At 44.9% G+C, this 25834-nt stretch overlaps 2 protein-coding genes and 1 long non-coding RNA gene across 14 annotated transcripts in view; 2 read left to right on the top strand and 1 right to left on the bottom strand.

The window, feature by feature from the left end:
• TTLL4 (tubulin tyrosine ligase like 4) overlaps nt 1–6742 on the bottom strand; it is a 38222-nt gene extending 31480 nt beyond the window's left edge. For 4 of the 9 annotated variants that reach the window (XM_053401513.1, XM_053401537.1, XM_053401520.1 and 1 more), the window contains exon 1: nt 6621–6730. The gene's annotated coding sequence lies outside the window, so the exon portion shown is untranslated. Of the gene's footprint in view, nt 1–6620 lie in introns of all 9 variants that reach the window. The other 5 variants (XM_053401486.1, XM_053401495.1, XM_053401502.1 and 2 more) reach the window with 2 other exon arrangements.
• LOC128420265 (uncharacterized) lies at nt 139–4441 on the top strand. Its single transcript, XR_008332007.1, has 2 exons — nt 139–198; nt 4327–4441. It is a non-coding gene; the product is annotated as an uncharacterized LOC128420265 (long non-coding RNA).
• A 20-nt stretch (nt 6743–6762) lies between the features above and the next one.
• ZFAND2B (zinc finger AN1-type containing 2B) lies at nt 6763–22024 on the top strand. 4 transcript variants are annotated; one of them, XM_053401757.1, is made up of 10 exons: nt 6763–6869; nt 7457–7562; nt 11212–11306; nt 13034–13165; nt 14161–14312; nt 14618–14722; nt 17597–17672; nt 19103–19179; nt 19777–19864; nt 20695–22024. In XM_053401757.1, exons 2-10 carry the CDS (start codon nt 7508–7510, stop codon nt 20731–20733), a joined length of 819 nt encoding a protein of 272 aa, XP_053257732.1. In that variant the 5' UTR covers nt 6763–6869; nt 7457–7507; the 3' UTR covers nt 20734–22024. The 4 variants fall into 4 exon arrangements, with proteins under 4 accessions (XP_053257732.1, XP_053257749.1, XP_053257723.1 ...); XM_053401774.1 differs by lacking the exon at nt 6763–6869 and adding an exon at nt 6916–6938; XM_053401748.1 differs by lacking the exon at nt 6763–6869 and adding an exon at nt 7047–7155 and having other exon boundaries at nt 7454–7562.
• Nucleotides 22025–25834: the final 3810 nt, after the last annotated feature.

Below are 25834 nucleotides of genomic sequence, written 5' to 3'. Positions count from 1 at the left end.
ATGTACTGTTCCTACCACCAGTACAGAGCCAACGGACAGCACTAACCTTTGTTCTGACAACAAGCTTCTAAGCTAACTCAAAGCAAACTGCCTCTCTGCCAAAAGAACTGTCAACATTCATAACATTCTAGAACAGGACTTTGTCTACCATTCAGGCTACATGCTGAAGTGTGACGCACAACTCCTGCCCTCTTTCAGGTAAGCCGTCACATCAAAAGCACCACCCTGCAGGGCCATCCTAGAACCCCCCCCCTTCCTATCCTAAAATCGTAAAGTTTATCAAAGGTTAGTGTATTTGAGAACCAAGAGGTGGGAAGTGATACTGTTACTCATTGCAAAAGGACCTTGTGTCCAATACACATCCATCCTCCCTCCCATGAATTGCTGATACAGCTCTGATGGTGTGTTCCAGTTCAGAAGGCAGCACCTGATACACTGCATGTACTGTATTGGATTACAAAGTCGACACCCAACAACAATCTCCAATCTGTAGTGACATCTAAGCCCTACACACAGATTAGGGGAAAAACAAAGACTACACTGAGTTACTAGCACTTGGCAAGATAGAATTTCATTTTGTAAACGTGTTGCTTGATATCCACCAGATACTGTTCCTCAGGCAAGTTCTGAAGGCTGATTAATCCTCAAGGTATTTTGAGAGACCAAAAACAGAAAAAGCAGAGAAATGAGATTATACAATTTCAAACACAGAAAATTCTTCAGGGCCCATCTATCCCCTCTCCAGAACCATTCCTATATAGATCTTCCATAGGAGGCTCATCCAAACTAGTTAAAAATTCAATCAAAATAGATCCATGAAGGACAGGCCCTATCGTGAAGGAAAATGGTCCACTTCAAGTGATAATTTTTGATGCGACATTAAAAGGCAAACAACTGTCTTAAGAGCAGGATACCTGAAATATCGTCTTACCTCGCTTATGTACCCAAATGATCACTGTACTCTGCAAGGGAGGGCCTCCTACAAATACCATCTTATCAGGTGGTCTTTAGTGCAGTGACATTTACCCTTAGGAATTCCCTCCCCTTGAATATCAGACAGGAGCTGTCTCTGTTGTCTTTTGGATGCCCACTCAAGACCTTCCTCTTTCAACCAGCCTTTTGAATTGAGACATTTTGCTGTCTGAATCCATATTGGAATTATTGTTTTATCACTTGTTGTTTGCCATCCTAGGCTCCTTTGGGAAGAAGAGTGGGATATTAACTAACTAACTAACTAACTAACTAACTAACTAACTAAATAATTTAAACCACCTTGAAAAAGGTCATCAGGACAAAAAAGCACACCCTAAAAAAATACACAGAACACACTTTTATACATACTATACATGTTCAACAGGGCTTGCTCCTAGATAAGTGTGTTGTTTCAAACTTTGAATCAAATGCCATACCACCTCCTCCTTCCTCTCTCATCACCTAATCAGTTCGCATTCTGCATAAATAATTTTGGCACATCAAAAGCATAGAATCCTATCAAGATATCTGAGCATCTCCCTGTCTTCAATATTATTATGGGTCAAGAATAATATACCAGGATGCTCTCAACAGCACTTTCTTCCACACAACTCATAACTGGGCTTTTAAAAGAGATTAGCTATAGTGCTGATGCAACTATGATCCACTGCCAAACAACAGCTACAGTATGCCGCAGAACGATTATGTGAAATTGTATGCCATGCATACCATGGCAACCCCGGAAAGTTTCACTTGTTACTTACAAACAGGATTTGAACAACAGCTGCTGAATTTGGCACAGAACCACCTTTCTTCTTTTCTTGAAAGCACAGTTCTTGCCTCAGTCTCGCACATGGGTGGCACACCACTCCCTTGATCATAATAGAGGTACTTGAATCAAGCGAATCAAGTCCAGCTTGATTTACGAGAGAAAACAAACTTCAATTCCCATTTATTATTCACAGCAAAGAGCTCTCCAAGGAGTACTCTCACCATAGTAGTTCTCAGAACTGCCTACTGGTCCGAAAGCTCTTCTAAGAAGAGTTGCACAATTAGCAGCTGCTGGCTCTTCAAAATCTAAATATGATTAGTACTAAAGCTACCAGCATCCCCCCTCCCCCGCCGTGTTCAAAAACAGCATAAGGATGCATTAATGCCTTCTATTGCCTCCATCCAACGAACTACCACTACAAATGCTACTCCAAAGGTTCCCTTTTCTGTTATTACTGTACTAAAGATTTGTAGGAGTGGTGCGCTTTTCACACTAGTTTAAAAGCAATGGCAAAAACTCACCATCAGGCCACCAAAACATTAAACTCAAAAGCCTGTAATGGAATTCTGCTTCGAATTGCTTGTTTTTTGTTTTTTAAAAAATTTATATTTATTGAGGTTTTAACAATAAACTCATCGCTAACAATAACAATAACAACAAAAACCACTACACACTACACAAATACAAAGAAGAAAAAATACGAAACAAGAAAGAAAAATGAACAATCAAACACATACAAGAAAAAGAAAAACAGCACATAAAATTAAACTTTCCAAAATGTCCTTTCATTAACTTGTTCCTTTGACTTCCTCTCGCCTCCCTTTTTGCATTCTATTTTAATTTGTTATTTTAGCAAATCCTTCTGATTTAACATTACCTGCTTTTTCATAATAATATATTACACACACTCTTAAAAACAACTTTTGCAAAAGTCAAATTGTTTAATACCAGTCTCTTTCTAAACTTCTTTAATTTTGCCGTATTTCTGTAAATAGTCTTTAAATTTCTTCCATTCTTCTTCCACCTTCTCTTCTCCCTGGTCTCGAATTCTGCTGGTCATTTCTGCCATTTCCATGTAGTCGATCATCTTCATCTGCCAATCTTCCCGGGTGGGTAAATCTTGTGTCTTCCAATGTTTTGCAATAAGTATTCTTGCTGCTGTCGTAGTATACATAAAGAAAGTTCTATCCTTCTTTGGCACCAATTGGCCGACCATGCCCAAGAGAAAGGCCTCTGGTTTTTTCAGAAAGGTATACTTAAATACCCTTTTAATTTCATTATAGATCATTTCCCAAAAGGCCTTGATCTTTGGGCATGTCCACCAAAGGTGAAAGAATGTACCTTCAGCCTCTTTACATTTCCAACATTTATTATCAGACAAGTGGTAAATTTTTGCTAGCTTGACTGGTGTCATGTACCATCTGTAAACCATTTTCATAATGTTCTCTCTTAAGGCATTGCATGCCGTAAATTTAGTACCAGTGGTCCATAACTGTTCCCAGTCAGCCGCCATAATATTATGTCCAACATCCTGAGCCCACTTAATCATGGCTGATTTCACCGTCTCATCTTGAGTATTCCATTTCAACAGCAAGTTACACATTTTTGACAAATTTTTACTTTTGGAACTCTGCTTCGAATTGCTTGTTTGAGTCCTGACCAATGAAATGGAGGAGAGCAGGAGGAAATATATCTGAGAATGTCATTTATGAGTGGGTTATGCTACTAATAGGAAGATGGAAACGCCAGATGCAGAAGCAGTGAATATGAGCGAGTTTTCCTAAAACATAGCAAGAAAACCAGGGATTTCCATTTGTTGCAATGGCATCCAACAACAAGCAAATAAAATATATGGAAAGCTGCTTCACAGTAATATTGAAAAGTATATATCTGAAATTATTAACATGTCCCAACTTGCCTAGTCATTTATAATTTAACAAGAGTGCACAACGTAACTGTACAAGACAGGGAACTGGGTAACAGACAAATGAATTTTGAAGATGGATTGCATTTTCCATCACCCCAGCTGATAGTAAAAGAACACTCACCTGTCTGGGCGTTTTTATACCAAATACAAACCCATATCTGTATTTCATTAAGAACAAGTAGCTATCTAGTCCTGAGTTGCCTCCCCACCTTTCCAATTTCATCTCCCCATGATCATATCGCCCCTGTAACTCTCTCCTGAGTTGCTTGTCTTTTCCAGCATCAGCCCCACACTAGTAGTACATACTTCCAACTATTTACCCTCCCAGGGGTTTGGGCAAGAAACCTTAACTTAAACACCGTTAAGGTTTCTTGGCCAAACCCCTGGGAGAAGGGTACTGAAGTCTCTAAAGCAGATCATGAATTCACTTGTAGTTAAGTTCTTATGTTGCTTTGAAATACTTTGCATACATTACCTTAATGAAATGTCTCACAATCATCTTGTAAAATAGGACAGTATTATTTTCCCGATATTGCAGATATGTGGAGACCAAGAAATCACAGCTTGCCTAAGGCCACTTGGTTATTTCATCACAGAAGTTGCCTTAGCCCCTCTCTTTACCTTAGAGTACTCTAACTCATGCTCTTACTTCTAGTCATGAAATTCGTAACACCCAAAGGCAACTTCCACCTTTCAGTGTGTCAAGACACTTCCCCCTTCTTGAGTCTTTCGTCAGGATCCACCTCTGCAATAAAGTATTTCAATAAGTATCTCCTAGTCCCCTCTTGGTCATCTTTACTATTTGCACATGTCCCTACCCAAGTGTTCTTCATGGAATGTAGACTGTAAAATCTTGAACAGGGACTATCCTTTGCCTATTCTGCTTAGCACTAAGTACACTGCTGGTGTAATGTAAATGCTAAATGTTAAAAAATAGTAACAGTGGTAGCACCACACTTATTGCACAAGAGAAGTATGCAAACTAAATCCCAAAGCAGACAAGTCAGGCAGACCGATCAATGAACCACAAACAGGCACACATATTTTCTTAACTAGAAGCATTGCTAAACTCAGGAATACTGAATGCTGGGAACAATAAAAGAGGGCTTTTGCCTTCATGTCATGCTGCTGGATTTCTCAGAGGTAAATGGTTAGACTCTGTGGGAAAGAGGATGCTGAACTAGATGGACCATGTTGGCTTGATCCAGCAAGCTGTTTAACAGTGGAATGGTTTCCCTTGGGAGGTGGTGGACTCTCCTTCCTTGGAGGTTTTTAAGCAGAGGTTGGGTGGCCATCTGTCATGGATGCTTTAGCTGAGATTCCTGCATTGCAGGCATGACCCCTCACGGTTCCTTTCCATTTGTGAAAGAGTTTTTGATCCAGCCTCTGCTAATGGAAAGGTGGAACAGCACAGAAGGTGATGTGGGGGCTACTAGGGGAAATCAATGAAAACAGTCTCTATCTTCCATTAGCAGAGGCCTCTGCTGACTCACATATCCTTCTGAGAATGGAAAGACTCACTTCTGTTCATAGAGGGGCACCATTAGATATATCCCCATACGTTTTGGAAGTCAGCATTGTACAGAAAAAAATAAGATTTAGTACTTAAAACTGAAATAAAATGTGTAAGAAACAGACATGCTAGATGAGGTGGAGAAGCATTGTTATAGCTTTGGAAAATGACTTTCACACAACCCACCTGGAAAAATCCTTGTACAAAAACAGCAGTCACAGCAAAGCTGTGTAGCTGTTGACTTGCAAGAAACTGAATCCTGAACACATCACAATGACTGGGACAGTCCAAGACAGCAGAAAATGCAGAGGAAGGGAACCTTGGTTTTTAGAAATACATTTTACTAAATGACGCACTAGGAATATATGACAAAATAAAGCAATATGTCAGTCAATACAATAAAATGGAATGTCTTCAAGTTGTACTACCCACAACTGTTAAGAGTTACCTAATATGCAAAGGTGCATATTATTTCAGCTGTTTTGCACAGATGACATAATTCAGGAAAGAGAGTGCAGCACATGTCAGGAATCACCTCCTTTTCAAACTCTGAGATTGGGCCACTAATATACTGAACTACATCTGTTTCAAAACCCTAAATGTTGCAGCTAGCATAAGCAAATGGAATCGATGTCACACCATTAGCAATTGTCTAAAGGGTGTGTGTGATGTAATGACCTAACAGACCAAGGGATGACTATGCCAAAACCGGTCATGCTTTGAGAGAATACCGCTTTATTAACAGACAAGCGGTAGCATAAAAATAAACAACTGATTATATCAAACTAGCAGTCAAAAAGCTGACAAAATGGAGACACTGGTAAAATGCTTGCAACATGTAACATGTGAACTGGCCCACCCACGAATAGAACTAGTTCACCAGCAGAACGAGTCTACCATTGGGGTGTGAACTCCAAACACGGGTCTGATGTTTCGAGATAAAACCTGCACAAGAACGGAAGACCAGTCATTGAACGCTTCACCACGAAAAATCCCCCAAGGCCAGGCGTTCACATGACCACGTTTTTTCTGTCTTGAGCCTGATGAAGGGCTGCGCCCAGATCTGCCCCCATGAATTCCGCTCAACCCCCATTACCTTTAAGTAGTAAGAAAGAAATATAAATTTCCCCAACCCGCCATCGGGGATGTAGGGAGGAAGACTGGCGGTCCCCACGTGTCGACGTTGCCTGGGGCCAAAAAGAAAAGGCGCTAGAGGGCGCGAGCCTTTCGAGTGAGCTCAGTCGGCGGAGCGCGTGTCGTCTCGCGCCTCGTGTGAGCGCCTGAGAACAAGAGCCCGGCACGTAACTCTCGCTCTAGGGCAGGACCGGGGACGCCTGGGCGCGGAGTCCAACACCCTCGTGAAGGGAGACGGGAAGGGAGGGACAGGCGAGCGGCAACCCGGCGCTGGTGGCCACGGGGCCCCATTCCCCACTTACCGGCTCCGGGGAGGGCGGTGGCTTGGCCCCCTCTAGCCCAACCCGAACCTCCCGCCGTCACCATAGAGACACTTCCGGCTGAGGCGGGACCAGAATGCCGCGTGCAGCGGCTTCAACCGCCCCCCGCCCCACTCCCCTCACTCAAGCGTATGAGGGACGCTGACGGAACTGCCCGGCATAAGGAAAAAGCGGGAACTACGCAACGCGTGACTTCAGCTACCATCATACACCGCGCCATTCCACTTCTAGGCGTGTAGAAGACGGCTTCGGCTCCAGGAAGCGCGTCCAGCGTTCTACTACATTTCCCAACATTCCGCGGTGCTAAGGCAAACGAGGCTCCTTCCCGGGGGCGGGGCGGGGCGGAGCGGGGCTAGTGACAAGGAATGTCTGACTGAATTTCTCGAATGTCCATAGCATGGCCATATGGGCCTTGCAAAATGACGTCACCGAGCCTAGGAGCGGAAGTGGGTGGGGTGGGAAGAGCCAAGGTTTCCTTGTTTGCAGCAGAGAAGGCGGAGTCTACCTGCTGTTTTTGGTACTGATCTGTCTCCCTCCCTGCTTTCTCCTGTTTTCTTCATGGGTTATTTTTCCTCCTTCCTGCTATGTGGCTTATCTTTAGCCGACAATGCTGTTCTCCCTTCTCTTTCCACACCGTTTGGGTGCTATGCCCCCCGCCCATTCGTTAGCTGCTGAAGCACCCATGGGTGCTGCATCTCCTCCTCCTCTTTCTTCTCACTCTGCCCCCGTGGGTGCTGCGGCATCTCCTCCCTCCTTTGGTGAAAACACCCTCCTGTTCTCTGATCCTGCAGTTTCTAACCCTGTTTTTCCCCCAGCAGGTAGGATTATTGCCCCTCATCCCTCGCTGACTCCAGCCCCGTTGCAGCGCCATGGAGTTTCCAGATTTAGGTGCCCACTGCTCAGAACCGTCTTGCAAGCGCCTTGGTGAGAATCTGTCTTTAGCTGCATGTCTCACATGGACTCCCTTCCTGGTTTCTATCTCCTTGGGGAACTAAACTGAGGTCAAGGGACTGGGATTGGGAAGGATTATAGTTTGGCAGAAGTTCTCATGTTCAGTCCCTCGACTGGGCTGGGAAAGGCTCCTGTCAGATCGTGGAGAGTCTTTGGAAGTTTGTGCAAACAGTTCTGAGCTAAGTGGACAAAGGTAAAAACGGGTAGGGTGGGGTGAGGAGGGACGAAATACTGTGCCAAGGTAGGCAGTAAACAACAGCCACTAAAACAGGGTGACAAGCAAAACTCTGTTTGCAGCTGTGACACAGATACAGTCATCAGAATTCTTCCATTCTACCCCCCAATACAAAGAGCAGCGTGGTGTTTCATAACAGGTTGTACTACTGAGTGTGGGAGCCTGGATTTTCTGCGTCTGTTTACGAGTGTGTGTTCTGGGGCTGAATATCAAAATTATTGTTTTTGAGTCAGATTTGCCCTTCAGCCAAGGGATGTGTTTTGAAGCTAAGCACACTATCCAAAAATTTTCCACTGAAATGAACCTTGAGCATGTTGTGGAGCTGTAGTTCATGAAAGTGTTAGCAGGCAGATTTGTGCTGATTTTTTCAAGGGCTTCTGTTTTCTCAACAATTCATATCTTGTTTTGGTAAGTACTGATGACTTCAAGGAACTAGCTAGAAAGTTTCTGAAATAGTTTCTGTCATCATGCACAAGTTATGCTGGTAGTATGTTGCAGCTTGGATAGCATGTCGTGATGGCTCCAGCATATTCTTTTACATGTGGAGCACAGCATGTTAAAAGGGCTTGCCTCCATTTAGGTGGTGTGTTAGTGTTGGTAAAAAGCTAACAGGTGAGTAGGTGCATCTCTATGGAGACGCACCCTTGGTATTTTCCAAATTATAAATGATCTTGGTGTCCCAAGTTGCTTCAGTGCTTAAAGTAATGGCATAAATTTCATTCCCAGAAGAAATTGAGCAAGTGCTAATGATCATAGCACACTGCATAGTCTTTGTTTTTGTTTTCATTAGCTCTACCTTTAAGGGAAAGGCCATAGCTCAGTGGTAGAGCAGCTGCTTTATTATTGATCAAGGTGGCAGAGAGAGTGGTGGCAGAGCAGAACTGGAGTTCCTAGAGGATGCAGACGATCAGGATCCATCTCAGGTTGGAATCAGGCACAGTTTTGGGACTGAATAAGCCTTGGTTACTTGGATAGATGATCCGTATTAAGAGCAGGACAAGTGGAATGCGCCTGTGCTTCTGCCTCCCAGTCTGTGGCTTTTGAAGCCATTGATCAGTGTCCTCCTGGAACAGCATGGTGGGATGAGTGTTGGGGGCACTTTTTACATTGGCTCCATTCCTGCGTACAGGGCTATGTCCAGTGAATAGCATTGAGAGATTGCATCTTTGTCCCATGGTCCTTTTGTTATGCTGTGCCACAGGGCATGGTTCTGCTGCTGTTTGGAGCAGTTCTGTTTCTCCGTAACATCTGAGTCATAAGAGGCTGTGTTTGGTCTGGAACATTGTCTGGATGCAGTTGTGGAATGGATGAAGGCAAATAAACTGAGCTTAAACCCTGGGAAGATGGAGGTACTGTGGATAGATGGTTCTTGTGTCTGAGAGATGAGTCATTTGCCAGTTACTCTCCCTCTGAAACAACAGGTTTGTGGGTGCTCCTGGATCCATCTTTGTCACTTGAGTTTCAGATTGCCTCAGTGGCTAGGAGTACATTTTACCAGCTATGGCAGGTGCATCAACAATAGCCATTCTTGGATAGGGATAGCCTGCCTGTGGTAATTCATGCACTGGTAACCTCAATTCTTGATTACTACCTGTGGGGCTACCCTTGTGCTTGGTTTAGAAGCTCCAGCTGCTGCAGACTGCTATGGGTGGGCTATTGATGGAGGCAGGAACATAACCCTGGTGCTTAAAAATGTGTACTAGCTTGTTGCATGTTACTGGGTCAGGTGCACAGTTCTTGTATTAATTTGCAAGACCCTTAGCTACTTGGGTCTAGGATATCTTAAGGATTAGCTGGTCCCCTACATCCCTGTCTGATCACTGAAATCTTTCAGGGAGTCTCTGTTGGTTGTCTTCCATGGTTCAGATGAATGTCTCGTAACTACTAGAAGCTGTGCATTCCTTATAGTGAATCCAAGCTTATGGAACTCTCTCCCAATTGAGATTTGATAGACACTCTTCTTGCTGAACTTCAGGCATATGACAAACTTGCTTTTTAAAAAAATATTTTTTATTATTTTTCCAAATTATTACAAATCAAACCAAATTACTTTAATACAATTTCTTAAAATCTTGTTTCCTGCTTCTGTTACAAACATGTGTTTGCAACTTTCTCATCCCAGCAGATACTTTAAGGTAGTGTTTGGGTTTATGTTAAGTTTTATTATCCATTTTTATTGTTTTGTTTTTTGTATGGTTTATTAGTAATGCTAATGATTAAGCGGTATATAAATTATTTAAATAAATATCCAGAAAGTTCCAGGTTTGATTCCTGGCAACTTCCGATATGGCTGCGAAAGATTACTTCTATCTTGGGAGAGTCGCTGCCCTTCAGTGAGCTAGGTTGACTCAGTATAAAGGCAGCTTCCTTTGCTACCTGTCTCCTATGAACACATCCCTTATGCCAAGAATGGAAAATTTATGGTCCCTCATATGTCGCTACTTACACCACCCCTAACCATTGGCCATACTGAGTGGGAATGGGATGGAGGTTGGAAACAAACAACATCTGGAGAGTCACAGGTTTCCTCACTTCTACCTTACCCAGCCACTCTCTCCCATATAAGAAGACCAATCTGTCTAGCTTCAGGGAATCCCAGATAATAACATTAACACTGGTGCTTTTTAGCTAGAAAATACTAGTTGTGTTTGCTTGCTTCAGACAGAAAGGATTGTACCCCATCATGCTGATGCAAGAAACTGCTTATGGTCAGGGATTGGGATCCTTCTGGGGGTGCTAGGATGAAATTTACCTAGGATGAAATGTAAACTGCTCTCTTATACAGATGGGCTTTGAAACAGGTCCCACTGTTTGTGCCAACGAAGATTAGATATGGGGTTCATGCACCCCATTGTTTGTTGAAGTAGAAGCCCTCCTACTGTGCAGAACTTGGTGTGTGTATGTGTGAATGTTTGAGAACATTTTGCTGTTGTCCACAGTCTTTTATTGCACGCCAGGTTTTTCTCTACCAACTCAGCCACCTGCCATGCAATCTGGCTCTGGCTCTGTTTCTTGATAAGACAAAAATAAATGCACTTTCTTCCTGTCCTATTTGTAGAAGCTTTTTCCTAGTTCTCTTTATTTAAAGAAACCTGGGGAGAATTGGATATTAGCTTGTTACTTGAGCCCAGCAGTCAGGGGCTGCAGAAGGGAGTAGCCTGGATCTTATTTTCCTAGTTGCATACCTATTTGAGTCTGTGTTAGTCATCAGTTACTATGGCATCGTCATTGTGCTCAGATCTTTTCTTACCTTTCCCCTATGCTCTTGGGAGATTGCATATCCAGTGTGTTCTTGGCTTAAAATAAAGGATACCTAGCAAGTCCCGTGTAGGGCTGCAGAGAAGACAGCTGCAACTCTTCATTGTATTGTCCTTTCCTGCCCCTCAGATTTCCTCCCCCTGAAATGTGATGCTTGTGAGCAGCTGTTTTGCACTGACCACGTTGCCTACGTGCATCACAACTGCACTTCGGCTTACAAGAAGGTAAGTGAAACTTGGAGAGGACAGTCTGGTCGCTTGTGGCACTTTGACACATCAGGTGTAGATGCCCTCTCCACGTTCATGAAACACACTGACGTTGTCTATGCCAAAGGGTGGAATTTGTCCTGCTGTGGAGAAAGCTGTTTCTTTTCAAAATCTGAGCATTTTCTGGAAGTGCTTCTTATTGGGACTGACTGTTGGTTTGTTGTTGTTGTTACTTCAGTTATTCGTTCAAAGGCTCCCTGTGCAGCAAACACATCATTAAATGATTATAATTAGAAACATTATGAAAGCTGTTTAGAAACAATCAACATTCTCCCAGCCAATGATTTCAGTGTTGCCAGGAATAGTAGCTTTCAGGATCAGATAGCTGAGTAAACAGGACAATTTGAAAATTCCTTCTGAAGGTTAGTAATGATAGAAACAAATACACCTCTCCAGGGAGGGCATTCCACAAGTGGAGACCCATCACTGAGCAGGCCCTGTCGTGGGGCAATGCCAACCAAGTGGTTCCTAGTGGCTGTAATGGGATGTTACACTTTAATGGGACGATGTTCACTCTCTTTAATAGTGAACTTAGGTGGTGAGTGCCGACAGAAATTGAGCCAAAACAGGGACACTGATGGACAAAATAGATTATTTGGGGAACTCTGAAGATTTCAGAAGTGTGTGTGTGAGTGAGGCGGGTGGCGCTGTGGTCTAAACCACTGAGCCTCTTGGGCTTGCCGATCAGAAGGTCGGCGGTTCAAATCCCCACGATGGGGTGAGCTCCCATTGCTCTGTCCCAGCCTCTCTCAACCTAACAGTTCAAAAGCATGCCAAAAAGTGCAAGTAGATAAATAGGTACTGCTGCAGCAGGAAGATAAACAGCATTTCCATGTGCTCTGGCTTCTGTTATGGTGTCCCATTGCACCAGAAGCAGTATAGTCATGCTGGCCCCATGATCTGGAAAGCTGTCAGTGGACAAACGCAGGCTCCCTCAGCCTGAGGCGAGATGGGTGCTGCACCCCATAGTCACCTTTGATTGAACTTAACCATCAATGGATCCTTTACTTTTACCTTAGCTCTATCTATCTATCTCAGGGTGGCGCTGTGGGTAAAACCTCAGTGCCTAGGACTTGCCGATCGCATGGTCGGCGGTTCGAATCCCCGCGGCGGGGTGAGCTCCCGTCGTTCGGTCCCAGCTCCTGCCCACCTAGCAGTTCGAAAGCACCCTTAAGTGCAAGTAGATAAATAGGTACCGCTTTATAGCGGGAAGGTAAACGGCGTTTCCATGTGCTGCGCTGGTGCTGGCTCGCCAGAGCAGCTTCGTCACGCTGGCCACGTGACCCGGAAGTGTCTTCGGACAGCGCTGGCTCCCAGCCTCTAGAGTGAGATTAGAGCACAACCCTAGAGTCAGACACGACTGGCCCGTACGGGCAGGGGTACCTTTACCTTTTTATCTATCTATCCAACTCCCAATGGGCAAAAGAATCTCCCCAAACAGCCTGTGAAAACTGCACCTGCTCAGTAGATACAGAATTTTGAATGTCAGTTAGAAAATAAACATGGAGAGTGGGGGGTGGGGCGGATGGAGAACAGAATACTCTCCTTGGAAGGCATGGCCCTCTGGAACCATGAACAGGAGCAGACCTTAGGAGATGAGGAGACCCTGCAGCATCTAGTATGCTCTCATATTGAGTGGGCCAGGGGCCATTGTGTAACCTGCTCTCTGTCTGTTCTGTCCCCAGGATGTGCAGGTCCCCGTGTGCCCACTCTGCAGCATCCCGATCCCTGTCAAGCGGGGAGAGATGCCTGACATTGTGGTGGGAGCACACATTGACCAGGACTGCAAATCGGACCCAGCTCAGCGCAAGCGCAAGGTAAGAGGCTGCATCCATCCTCTCTGCTGCCTCTTGTGGGACATGTTGCTTTAAGTCCATCAGAATCAGATAGGTAGACATACAACAGTTGGATGCAACCTTAATTTTGTGTTTTTCTATGCATATAGAAATATTCTGTGCATATAGAAATATAATTTCCTTATAAAATAATATTAAAACATACACACACACAAAATCTGATATGCCCTGAAGTCTGGATTGTGTGTCCCAGCAGACTCTGGGTTCCACAAGCAGGTTTGGGGCCATTATTCAGTGGTAGAGTGTGTGTTTTCTTACAAAAAAGTACCTGTAATTTCCAGGTCAGGCTGGGAGAGACCCCTGTCCCAAACCCTGCAGAGTCTTTGCCAGTCAATCAGCTAGATGAACCAATCATCTTGATATAACACAGCTTGCTATGTTCCTATGCAGTGAGGTCCAGATGGTTAGGGGTCCTTTCAATGGCAGAGCTGTGAGCAACCCACAGCTTGGGATTTCTGTGGGTCTTTCTCTGGAGGGTATCTGAAGGGCTGGGGTAACGGATGAGCTGTGCATCCAAATTGAGTAGCACTAGTGAGTTTAGTCTGGCCGCAGAGTTCAGACTGGCTACGAGCCAAATTGGGGCCAGCCAAGTTAGAAGAGCAAGCTTCAAAACAGGGGTGGGGAAAATGTGTGGCCCTCTAAATATTGTTGGACTGCAACTCTCATCAACCCCAGCCAACATGGCCATGGTCAGGAATGATGGGAGTTGTAGTCCAGCAGCATCTGGAGGCCCATTCTTGGGGATTACCGTAATTCAGATGTAACTTCTCATTGGTTAGAGGCTTGCAGTTTGGGCAGTCCAGGACCTCCATACACACTGCCCAGGCTTGCGCCCGAGAGAGATCACTTCGCAATGAGCAAAGGTCTCTTGTATGCATTTACAAACCAGATGTGTCCCGGGTGCCTCCCCCCCCCCCGCAAACTGTCCTGAATCACAACTGTGTCCATCTGCCTAGATCTTTACCAACAAGTGTCAGAGGCCTGGCTGCAAGCAACGAGAGATGATGAAGGTTCTGTGTGACCAGTGTCACGGCAACTTCTGCCTCAAGCACCGACACCCACTGGATCATGATTGCGCTGGCCCTGGGCATTCCCTCTCCAAGGCAGGGTAAAGGCGGGACAGAGGACTGGGCTGGGCAGAACGGCTGGCATGTGCCAGACACACGCTTGCAGCCATGCAGTAATGCTGGTGTGCATTCTTCAGGAGACAGTGCTTTCCTCCCCATCCTTGGTTGTTCCAGCACACGAGTCGGGGACCTGTGGCCCTCCAGATGTTGATGGGCAGCAGTTCACATTGTCCCTGAAAGGATAGTGCTGGAGTGGATTATTGCTAGTCTCAGGGGAAGGGGGAAGGGCTTGCTGCAATGGCGAGAGAGGTGCTCCTGTTACCAAGAGTTGCGTTTCCCATTTCAGGAGTGCCGCGATTGCCAGAGCTCAAAAACCTGCCAAAGCACCTACAAGCACTACACCCAGCAACGGAGCCACGAGAGCTGCTGCAGCTCTGCCAACCTCCAGCAGGTACAATAACTGCCCGAGTCTACATTGTCCCCTACCCTTTAAGTGAAATCGCGCAAATTGGAAACACCATTTTAAAAGCCTGCAAACACCTCATTCCGCCCCTGCCCCCTTTTGTGACATTTTTGCGATGTTTGGGGTCACTTCTGGGTTCGGCGCAATACGCTGTCACAGTCACGCACATGTGGGACACAACTATTGCTGCCTGTAATAGTTTTGATCCCTGACACTTCCCTACCACTTAAGGTTTGTCTCAAAAGGAAGTGGTTCAACCCAACCCATAGACATCTCATGGCCCTCCAAGCAATTTTTGTCCGCATGCAACAGCCCAGACCACCAATTTTGACAGTGAGAAAGGGGGGTGGGGAATAAAATAGACGTAGTGCTCAGGTGGGCGAAGAGATTTAAACCCCTCTGCCTAATGAGGATGCAAATCACCCACCCACCAGTTAAGCCATCAGCCATCTTCATGCATAGGCTGGTGGGGCTGCGTGTGTGCCTGTATAGGTGTGCAAAAGTGTGGGGTCACCACAGCCATGGCACCCACAGCCCCCAAGGGTTGACCAAGGGTCCTTGGACGAAAAGAAGTTAGCCAGCCCTGGACTTCCGGGGTGGCGCCTCCGGCAATGGCTGCCTCCCTCTGAACTGGAGGGACCAGCTCCGCGTGAAACGGGTCGTATCCGCTGCGGCGAAGCGGGGACCCTCTTAAAAATCACAGGCGGATGAAGCCTGTGACCATGGGACTCGGCGGGCACCTTTAGCGCCCCCCCAACCCACTAAGGAACCCGCCAACGGGCTCCGAAGTGAAGAGGGGGAAGTGGCGCGGTGCTGAGAGTCACCGGCTATTTCTGTGGAGCGATGCTGCATTGCTGTTGCTGGAGAGCGCTGCCTTTTTGCCTGGAACAATTGGGACTTTAAAACAACAACCCGTGAGTAGTACGGAAATTGGATCTTTTAAATATTTCTAAATTCGGCACTGATCAGGGAAGGTCCAACAGGAAGTCTGCCTCCCCTTTCTGTAAATATTTTAAAGCAAAGAACCTCCAACTAAGGTCGTGGAGAACTTTACTTTTTATAAAAGATTTTAATTCCACCGATTGAGATTACAAGAAAACTTATTTGGAAGCAGGGGAACCTGCGGGAGAAGAGCTAAATTTAAAAACTGACGTGCCACCCCCCCCCCCCGGACCCGGGAGTGGTCTGTGAGAGCCGGTTGAGGAGTAATTGAACAATTTGACAGCTGTCAAGTTAGCTGTCAAGATACAAAAAGAGGACTTTGTCTCTGCTGCTTATATTGGTTACAAATTCATGTTTTAAAAGAAGGAAGGATTGCTACAATTTAACGTATGGAACTTTTGGTTTTGTGCTGAAAGGAGTAAAAAGAAACTTAAATCCCCCTAGAGGGAGTTTTGGGACATTGCATTAAGAACCAGCTGAGAAATTGTTTTCTGACCTTGAATGTGTAAGAATGGCAGTTGGTAAAGAAATACAGTCTGAACTGAACAAGACTTTCTTTCTCTTGGGAAAGCTGCAAGGTCAAATAGGTGTTTTGACTACAAATGTTACAACTTTGGGCACAAGAGCCAGTACTAGTAATGAACTTGAAAAGAACTTGGTACAGGAATTCTACTTAACTGAACAAACAGAGGAAATTGGGAAGGAGAATAATGTTGCCTTTGAAGAGAAAAAAAGGGGGGACCCAACCCTGCAGAAGCAAAAAGTGAGCTGTAACCTGAGGTTGGACACGATGGTAACAAGAAGAAACAAACCTTTGAAGATGGAAGCCTGGCCTGAATTGGAAAATGAATTATAGAGAGATCCCCTTATCTGGGGATCATATGACACTTGGATTATAAATTTGATTCAGTTGGAAGTTGGAGCTATAGGGACATTTGGACTCCTAAGGAGAATGAAACAAGATGTGGAATATCCTATAGGCCTCATTTTCAAGTATGAAGGCCTGGCTGGAAGAAACCTGGATGCTGCAGGGCGGGAGTCCCATCATGATTTGGTTTTGAATATTAAAGACTTTCAAAGAGACTGGCAGAGGGGCCACGAGAGAGACTTGAGAGCCTCGGACATAAGATCACCGGGTTGAGGGTTTTATTTTGAGTTCTGTTGGGGACTGAAACCGGGAAGGGGGATGGGTGGAATGAGAAATGGGAATTTAAAGTGTACATAATACAAGCTGCTTTTTTGTTTAATCTTTTTTTTTTGTTTTATTTTTAGGAGAATTGGAAATTTGTGGAAGGGAACTTTCCTTCAACCTTAGGGAAATGTTTTAAGAATAAGTACCGTTATATAGATTTGGACGAGAATTAAGTTTGGATAAAGTAAAAAAGTGGTTTATATAAAGAAAAAAATATGGTAAAATTAAGGTCTTTGTGATAAGGACTTGTTGAACTAACAATTTGAACTGGAACATAAGGATTTGTTGAATTAATAATTGGAATTGGAATACATAAAAGGGAGGTATGAGGAGGTCGAGGAAACATGTTAATGAAAAATATGCATTAGAAATTTTGTATGTTTTTAATTTTTTATTCTTGTATTTTTGTTATTTCTTTTTTCTTTTTTTTCTTTTCTCTTTGATTCCTTTTTTGTATTAATATTGAAAATTCTAATAAATATCTAAAAAAAAAGAAAGAAGTTAGCCAGCCCTGGTCTAAAGACTGTCCAGCAATGCCCTTGAACCCAATGAACCCCCTATCGCTGTGTATGTGCATGTTCCAAACCCAGATCCCAGTTTAGCCGTCTCTTCCTGCTCCTTAAGGCTTTAAATCTGACCCTGGTGGATCATCCCTGGGGATTTCCCCTCTCCATCTTACATGCCTCACAAGTAGTGACAGTTGACATCTCTTCGTTTTTTGCACACAGAGCCAGTGAGATGGCAAGAGCACCTCCTCCGCCACAAAGCATATCTCCTCCAGTGGTTGCCCTGCAGAATGGATTGGTAAGTCCTGGCCAACAAACGGCATTTTCACCATTAAACACAGGCTGTTGCCTTTCCCATTGCACATATGCCACTCTCCAGGTAAATGGCTGCAAAGTGGATATATGTTGTTAGGATCACATTCCAGAATGTACTGTGAGAGAATATATAATATGAGAGAAAACAAATGGCTTGCAAAACTGCTTGCAGTCTTAAGCAGGAAAAAATTGGAATAAGACAGAAATACAAAGTTGTGTGTTTCCTGGTTTAAGACAGTAACAGTTTTAAAACTGCAATCCTAAACCCACTGAGAATAATCCTAATTGAAATTGATGGTGCTTACTTCGTGTGTGTGTGTGTGTGTGTGTGTGTGTGTACAGCATTGTCAGTCACACAAATGGGTTTTTCCCCTGAATATAAACGTAGAAATATTAGAAGTCAAATAGGTTTAAAAGGACCCAAATGCAGGGTGGGGTGTTGCTGACAGGCAGAAACAGGGGAAATGCATTTTAAGAAGTTTTTGTTTGTAAAGAAACAATAAACTGTGAATATTTGCAGGGGAAAATGTTCTAGTGTTAAAAAGAAGCCAGAGAGAAAGGATGGTGGTAGTTGGGACAAGAAATCCTGGGTGTAACAAGGAGAAGAGTCGTGTATAAGTGTTCAGAATGGAATCCAGTGGGGAACCAAGGACAGATCAAGAGCAGAGGCAAATAAGTAAGAGCTTCAAAAGTGAGAACGAAAATCTTAAGCCGAATTACAAATGAAACCAAGAAGTCAGGAAACGGAGAGAGAAATAATGTATTATCTTGTGGGTGCCTTCACTTGTAAGCCTTGTCTCAGCTTACAAGTGGACATATCTCTTCATGTCCTTCTTTTAATATGCATCTGGTCGCTGTGGTGGGACAGGGTGGGCTGGGTCCAGATTTGTCCTCTGTGGCACTCTGCACCCTAGGCCAGAAGTGGGGGAGGTGATTTTCTGCAGTTCTTCCTTTCCCCTAGGCCTCGAGAAAGTCTGCTCCAGAGGGTTGGAAAGACAGTATTGGGGACTGCAGGGGAAAGGGGAAAGCTGGTAAAAATTCCTTTCCCCCCACCCAAACTCCCTCTAGTGAAAACCTCCACAGTGGGGTAGAAGAGCTGAAAGAAAATTCACACCTTGCAACCAATGCATCCCTTTGGTTTGATAGTACATGGGTAGATGAGTCTAAAAAGTCTGGGGCACAAATTTTCATGGCCCTCTAAGGGCTGTGGTGGCTCATTCACCAGAAGTAATGTTTTTAGTGTTCACTCTGGAAGTGTATACTCAATTCCGACCAAACTATGCCTCATGGGTACAATATACATCAGGAGGCTTAGTTTGGTCTTGGCATATGCTTTGCCCTGTACCTATAAGCTGCAAGTTGCTGAGGCTGTTGCCTCCTCCACAGCAGGCTGAATCTGCTTTTGTATTTCAGAGTGAGGAGGAAGCGCTGCAGCGAGCCTTGGAGATGTCCCTAGCAGAGGCAGTGCCCACCCAACCACAACCCCGCAGGTACAGCACGGTTGCGCCAGCCCTGCAGAGATCAGCTGGCTTCAAGATCTTCCTGGCGCCACTGTGCCAGGCTGCCTGCTTGGAATCTGCATATATGGGAGACTCTCTGGCAGAGAATGGAGTTGGGGGGGGGAGGCTGTGTTAACATTCATGTGCCCAGAGGACTGTTGACATCAATTCCAGTCCTCTGAGTGTAAGGAGAGCCTGCTGGATCAGGCCAATGGCCCATCTAGTCCAGCAGATGCCTGTGGGGAACTGGCAAGCAGGACCCGAGCTTGAGAGCACTCTGTCCTTCTGTGGTTTCCAGTAAGTGGTATTGAGAAGCGTTACTGCCTGTAGCTGTGGAGGCAGAGCATAGACGTCTGTGCTGCTTAGGCCCTCAAAGCATTAAATACAGATCTAAATGTGGTGAGATCACTATGTGCACACCAACATACTGACCTCTGCTTGGAGGTTTTTATTATTTAAAGGGAATGCAAGTTCTTGTTAAAATAAATCACTCCCCTATCTCGGGAGGAATGTGCCAGGAAGTTGCTGGGGGTTCAGATTCTTAACTGTGCAGCATGTCTGACTCATCCAGTCATGTGTCTCAAACAGCGCCCAAGAAGAGGAAGACCTTGCACTGGCTCGGGCCCTGTCGGCCAGCGAGGAGGAATACCGGCGGCAGCAGCAGCAGCAACAACAGGTGAGCAAGATGAGGCGATTCCCACAAAGTCGCTTCTGATCCTCCTCCTGCACATAGACTCTGCCAATCTACCAGGGCTTCCTTGTGAGTAAAAGACGACAATCTCATCAAGGAAGTCCAAAGCCAAACCAGCCAACTAGAGCCCAAATCAGATCAGCTGACTTTAGGGTCTTTTCCTATCAGCTTTTATTGTATGTAGAACTCTGGAGGCCGGATGCTCCTAGGTTTGGTAAATGCTTTTAGTTGCAGGGAGGAGTAGGTTAACTAACTACACTGAATCGTCCTGCCCAGTTTGGGGAGAAGCAGGTATCCCAAAGGGTCAGGCAGACTTGTGCACTGCAGATTTTTTCACATAGATTTAAATCTAACCGTTGACCACCAGTCCTGTTTGCAAGTTGCGCTTACAGAATGACGGCCCTTTCCCTCTCTCCTTGCAATGTATTGTCATCATCCGCTTGCTTTTATGCCACTTGCCCTGAAAATGGTGCCCAAAGCGGTTCACAAAATATCAAGTGAACAATTAAGTATAACCATTTAATATCTATATTAGAAATAATATCATCAATAAGTATAGCCATACAAGTTTGGTTTATTTGTATTGTTTTAGACAACGTGATTTCACAGCTTAAAACAAAACAGGAGCGAGAATAATGCCCTCCACCATCATTTTATATATAATCATAGAATGTAAAACAGTGTGCTTTGTGCATGTGGGGTGGTGTAAGATTCTTCTGGTAGAAAATGGCCAGTCCGGTCTCGTTGGGCAGGGAGGGAAGGATGTGCTGCCCTCTCTGGCTGTTCTTACCCTCAGCATATTTGTGTCCTCCTAGGCTCGAAGCACAAAGCCCTCCAACTGCTGTCTGTCCTGAGCACAATGAGACGCTATCGGCACGTGGATCGTGCCTGGTCACCATGGTTCTTCTGTCCCCACCTGGATTACCTCCTTCTGCTGCTCCCTCAGGACTACTAACAATGAACCAAAGGCTGAACTCCCTGCCTGGTCCTCATAGTCCTCTCTCTCTCTCTCTCTCTCTCTCTCTCTCTCTCTCTCTCATTGATACACAGCTGTTGTCACCTTGCACTGTGACCATCAGACACCTTCTGGGGTAGCTGGCAGTATTTCTCCCACTGGATGGAGCAAGTGGTAGCGCTGGGGTAGGGTTCCCAGTCTTTCCACCAGAGCCGTGGCTGGCATAGGCCACAGCAGTGGAAAGGGGGAGTGGAGTGGCCGGCAACATTGGCATCAGTCGAGCTAAACCTCAAACTGTCAGCTGTGTAGGGGAAGGTCCTACAGCTGTGGGGAGTTTGAAAGAGAGGCCCCCACTGTGGCAGTCCCAAAGCTGGACAGTAGGTGGTGCTAAACGCTTTGTAGAGAGCTTTCTCCCCACCTTATTCTTGGTGCTGCTGGGCTTCCTCTTGCTACCTATCTGTTTAGGGGAAGCTGTGGGTGGGGAGATGTCTTTCTAAAGCTGCTCTTGCACAGTTTCTCTGTCAAATACTGGTGCTGCTGCTGCGTCAGAAGCAACAGCAGGGACATTCAAATCATGGGAAGCACAATGCAACACCCAAGTCCTCCAGGAAGAGGCAGGATTCGTGATAGTCACAGCGAGCAAAGGACAAGATCTCTGGGACCTGTTCCATGTAATCCCTTTCTCTGCTGAGAAGGCGTGTCAGGATTCTCCCCTTCTCTGTGTTTCCTAACTAAGGCTGTTTTTGCCAGCACCCTTCTCCGAACATCTGCCAAAGATCAGCCTTGACCGACCGATCGTCCACCGGCTGCCCTATAATGCTAGGGAAGGGAGATCTCCGCTTCCAGTAGACGGCCAGCTTCTCTTAGACTGCATGTTGGCAAAGCTGGCTGGCCCCAAGCTGCACCCATACCTCAGTGACCACATGGATGTCTTTCTTCTGTCTGATGCATGCTTTGATCAGGCACTGTCTTCTACCAGATGTATAAAAAAAAGTTTGTTTTTTACAGCCTTGGGCTTCAGCTGTATGCTGTGCAGCAATTATTAAAGTCCCTCCCTCTGCAGGGGCCACTGCATCATCCAGCAGTCTGTGCCTTTGCTATTATCACCTCCAGTGTTGTGGGAGGAAAGATGTGAAGGCAGGGCATTGTGGGAAAGCTGGTGGGAGCCAATAAAGTCACAGATAGAACCAGCTTGTCCTTTGCTTTCATGTTCTTTGTTTTTCTGGAGAGCACACAATACGTTCATCATCCTTTCCAGATGGTTGTGGGTGGGAAGGAGTTTGGATTTCTCTAAGAAAATGCTCAACATTTGGGAGTGGGAATAGCAATTCTAGCATACTGTCCCCCTGTGCTGCTCAGGAGTAGCATGGCAAAGCGTGTAGACTAGTCCAGGGGGATTAACTTCACGCCAGGCAATTTTTAAGTCATGATTTATGGTAACAACATTTTCTAGTTGTTTGTTTTTTAATCAAGTTTCTATTTTGAAATGCATACACTTCCAGAACAAGCATGCACATTATCCGGTTGCCAAAAGAAATAAAATCAATTGATTTGCAGTGAAAGAGAGCCTTTATGCAACCTAAAAGCCTAGTTCAAATCCTTTGGTCATGCAACCCAATATTATATGCTGAAAGACCAGACTTGCTCTCTTTTTCTTCTCTCTGTACGCATGCATGGATACTAAGGAAGATGTTTTGCTTAAAGGCTGATGCACGCTGATCTGAAAGTAAAATTTTAGAATTGAACAAAAGGGCATGGATAGGATCGGGCTGCAAGGGCCTTCTAAAATTTCATAAGCAAGGGCTCATAGTGGGCAAGATAAGGTTCATTCAGGACTTGGGCAATAGCTCTCAATGCTCTTTCAGTGGTAGAGTTGTATATGTTCATAACTTGAAACTGAACACATTGCATAGCTCAGATAATTGGATAGCATGCAGTTGGAAAATGGCTCTGGATGATTAGGATGGCATCTCTTGGCTCCTCATGCCTTAGATAACCCTGGATCCAGTAGGAAGCCCACAATCATAAATACAATATTTTATTTTTATATTTGTTTTCTACATAGAAGGGCACCTGAAGTATCAGGTGGCAGCTGTGTTTGGTTTTCTTTCTTACATGGCTCTGTGGGTGTGATTAACCTAGTGAAACATTTCAACAGACATTCTCTGCAATGGGACTCCCTGTGCCTCCAAAAATCAGCACTGGAGGTGGTCAGGAGAACCCCCAGAACAGTGGGGGAGGGGGATCGTTCCATCTGGCAAGCTGATACACTTGCACAGACAACATTCTTAATAGTGCAATGTTGGATTTGGCCCATTGTGTTTGGTGCAACTTAGCTGTAAGCTTTGAGCATTTTAGTTTTTTATTTTGAACTCAAGTTTTTTATTTAAAGTTATTTTAGCCAATATATATAAAACAAAAAGCTTTTTGATATTTTACAGCAACTATCATAGAGTAGCAGTGTTATCTGAGGATGGAGCAGGTGGATGCAGGGATATGGTCCCAGCAGCTGTCATTTGCAGCATAGTTAGGGCATCTGCCTAGAGAACGGAAAATGACCTTGAGCTAAAACAAGCCTTTAGGATGTGGCAGGCACCAAGCTGAATCCATCCCAGCTGCCATCCAAGGCAAACCTTCACAGGACTGAAATCTGTATTTCCTGCCTTCCTGAGATGGGAGAAATGGAAGGCTGCAGAACACTTGGGAGGCAGCCGTAGACAGTTGATGGGCTGTGTTTGGCTGGCTGCATCATAAATGGTGCAGGTTTGGCCTAAAACGTTGAGAGGTGTCCGATTCATACACTAACGTCAGGTGCATCATCAGTGCTATATATAAAGGAAGTGCATATTTGCAGTGGGGTGAATTTGGGCACTTGATGCAGCACTTTCTAATGCTGCCAGATTCACTTGCACCACTATTCATACATCGCATTATCTACAAAGCCCCCTCACTGTATGAAGTGGGGGGTGACCCCTATGCATCCAAAAGCCTATCTGACTTCCCTTATAGCGCTACACCATAGGTAGATAACCTGTAGCCCTCCATGTGTTCTTTTTTTCTGAAGTTTTCCAAAATTTCACACATGCATTTCAACACATAATAAAACCATTTTTTCCCCAACTTCCTACCGACTTTTCCATGGTGTTTCTGTTTCTCTCCCTCTGCTGCACTGTCTTCTGTCTCTTGAACCTTAACAAAACTACTATAATCTTTAATCCCTTCTGTTGCCCATGGTTCAAATCCTGCTCGCGTATTCATCCTATAATAATATTTAGCCCTCCATATGTTATTGACTACAGTTCCCATCATACCTGACCATTGTCCACCCTGGCTCTGCCTGCTGGGATATCCAGCTCTCAGCACATTACTGCAGTACTTGTGAATGGAACATGCAGGAATTCTGTGACTGAATGCAGGGCCTCTCCTGGACTTACTGGACCGAGTCATAGGAGGTTGGTGGCAACAGCAGCAGCAACCATTGTGAAAAATTGCTACTTGAACCAACAGGAAGGACAGAGATCTTCTCAACTGTAGGGACTTTCAAGCTGGTTGCAAAATTGTTCTAATTTCCTAGGCCAACAACTGTCCCAGATTACTCAAATAGAGGCAGAAGGTGATAAGCCTGTAAACACACACAGGTTTCTCAACATCACAAGGTGAGAATTAAAGATCAAGGGAAGACAGGGTCAACTCTGATTACTGTAACACTGGACATTTCAAATCCTATGCTTAATGAGCAATAATTTGATTTCTGTTGTATCAGAAACAACTGCCGCTAATCTTTATTTTAAATACTGAGACAAATAAATCAGTTATCAGTGGTAACCTCTTGCTGTGAAAAGAAAGAAAAGGGGGGGACCCTTCAACTCACTTTAGAGGCTAAGTGGTTTATTGCATTTGTGGTAGTAAAGTTCATTGCACTTTGCAATAGACCAATTAACTTCAGAGGCACTGCTGCACTTGTTCTTTTCTAAACAACAAAAAACCAGAGTTTGATACTTGAAAAAAATCCAGCCCTGTTGCATCCTAATTGCCCTTTGTGCTGTGATGTTCTGTGAAGCTGAAATGCTCTTGGTCTATTGATTTCTGGAGGTGACCTTCAATTTCTGAAAGTGAGGTTCTACTTTTGTTAATGGCCCCCTCAGCAGCCAGCAGTGCTGCAACAAAGTGTTAATGTACTCCTCACAACAGAAATAAACATTTCTCCTCCTCTCTTGCACACTGCTCTTAATTCCATGCTTTACAATGGCTACATTTCTGGACGCCCTACACAAGAGAGTTTGGTAACTCCAATTTTTTTCACATTTTAAACTCACTTAAATCATAGCACTATCATGACTACAAGAATAAAACAGGTGTTGCTTCTGTTTCTCAAATGGTAAGCACATTCATGCATGAATAAGTAGCATTTTGTTGAAGAAAGGGATAATGTGTTTTTAAAAGAATAATAATGAGCCAAGCATCTGTAATCATGTGCATGCCCAGCCTGCAGTCCCTTATCTTTCTGTATGAAGAACGAAAGGATCCTGTCTTTCTTCGGCGATCACTCGTAGCCGAGTAAGATTGTCTTCCATAAACACGGTTTTAACCATGAGTCCGTAAGTGACTGTGGAGGCCAATTTTGGACCCACACGTCCTTCCACAGCGGGACATTGGTTCCCGGGCAGGAGTTGATCACGGTGTGGATTTGCCAAGCCTGCCTTCCTCTTAGCACGTTTCTCCTTTGCGTTCTGAGTTTGAGAGTATAACCAGCATGAGTCCTGTTGGGCTCCATCGTGCTCCTTTCCGTCCAAGATGCTGATGCCATGCCTATTTGCTGCTCCCCCATCTGCCACTCTTGGGATGGTCATTTGTCCCCCCGCCCCTCAAGCTTCAGAGCATTGGACTCTGGCCCCACGGCCGGCCCTATCTGCCACACTGATGTTGGGAGAGCTCTTTCGGCAACCCAAATAATTCGGTTTTCCCCAGCACAGTGCGCGCCTCCGTCCAAGTCATGCTCA

Source organism: Podarcis raffonei, chromosome 1, assembly GCF_027172205.1.
Source record: "Podarcis raffonei isolate rPodRaf1 chromosome 1, rPodRaf1.pri, whole genome shotgun sequence".
Taxonomy (NCBI): Eukaryota; Metazoa; Chordata; class Lepidosauria; order Squamata; family Lacertidae; genus Podarcis; species Podarcis raffonei.
This window is presented reverse-complemented; position numbering and strand designations above follow the sequence as displayed.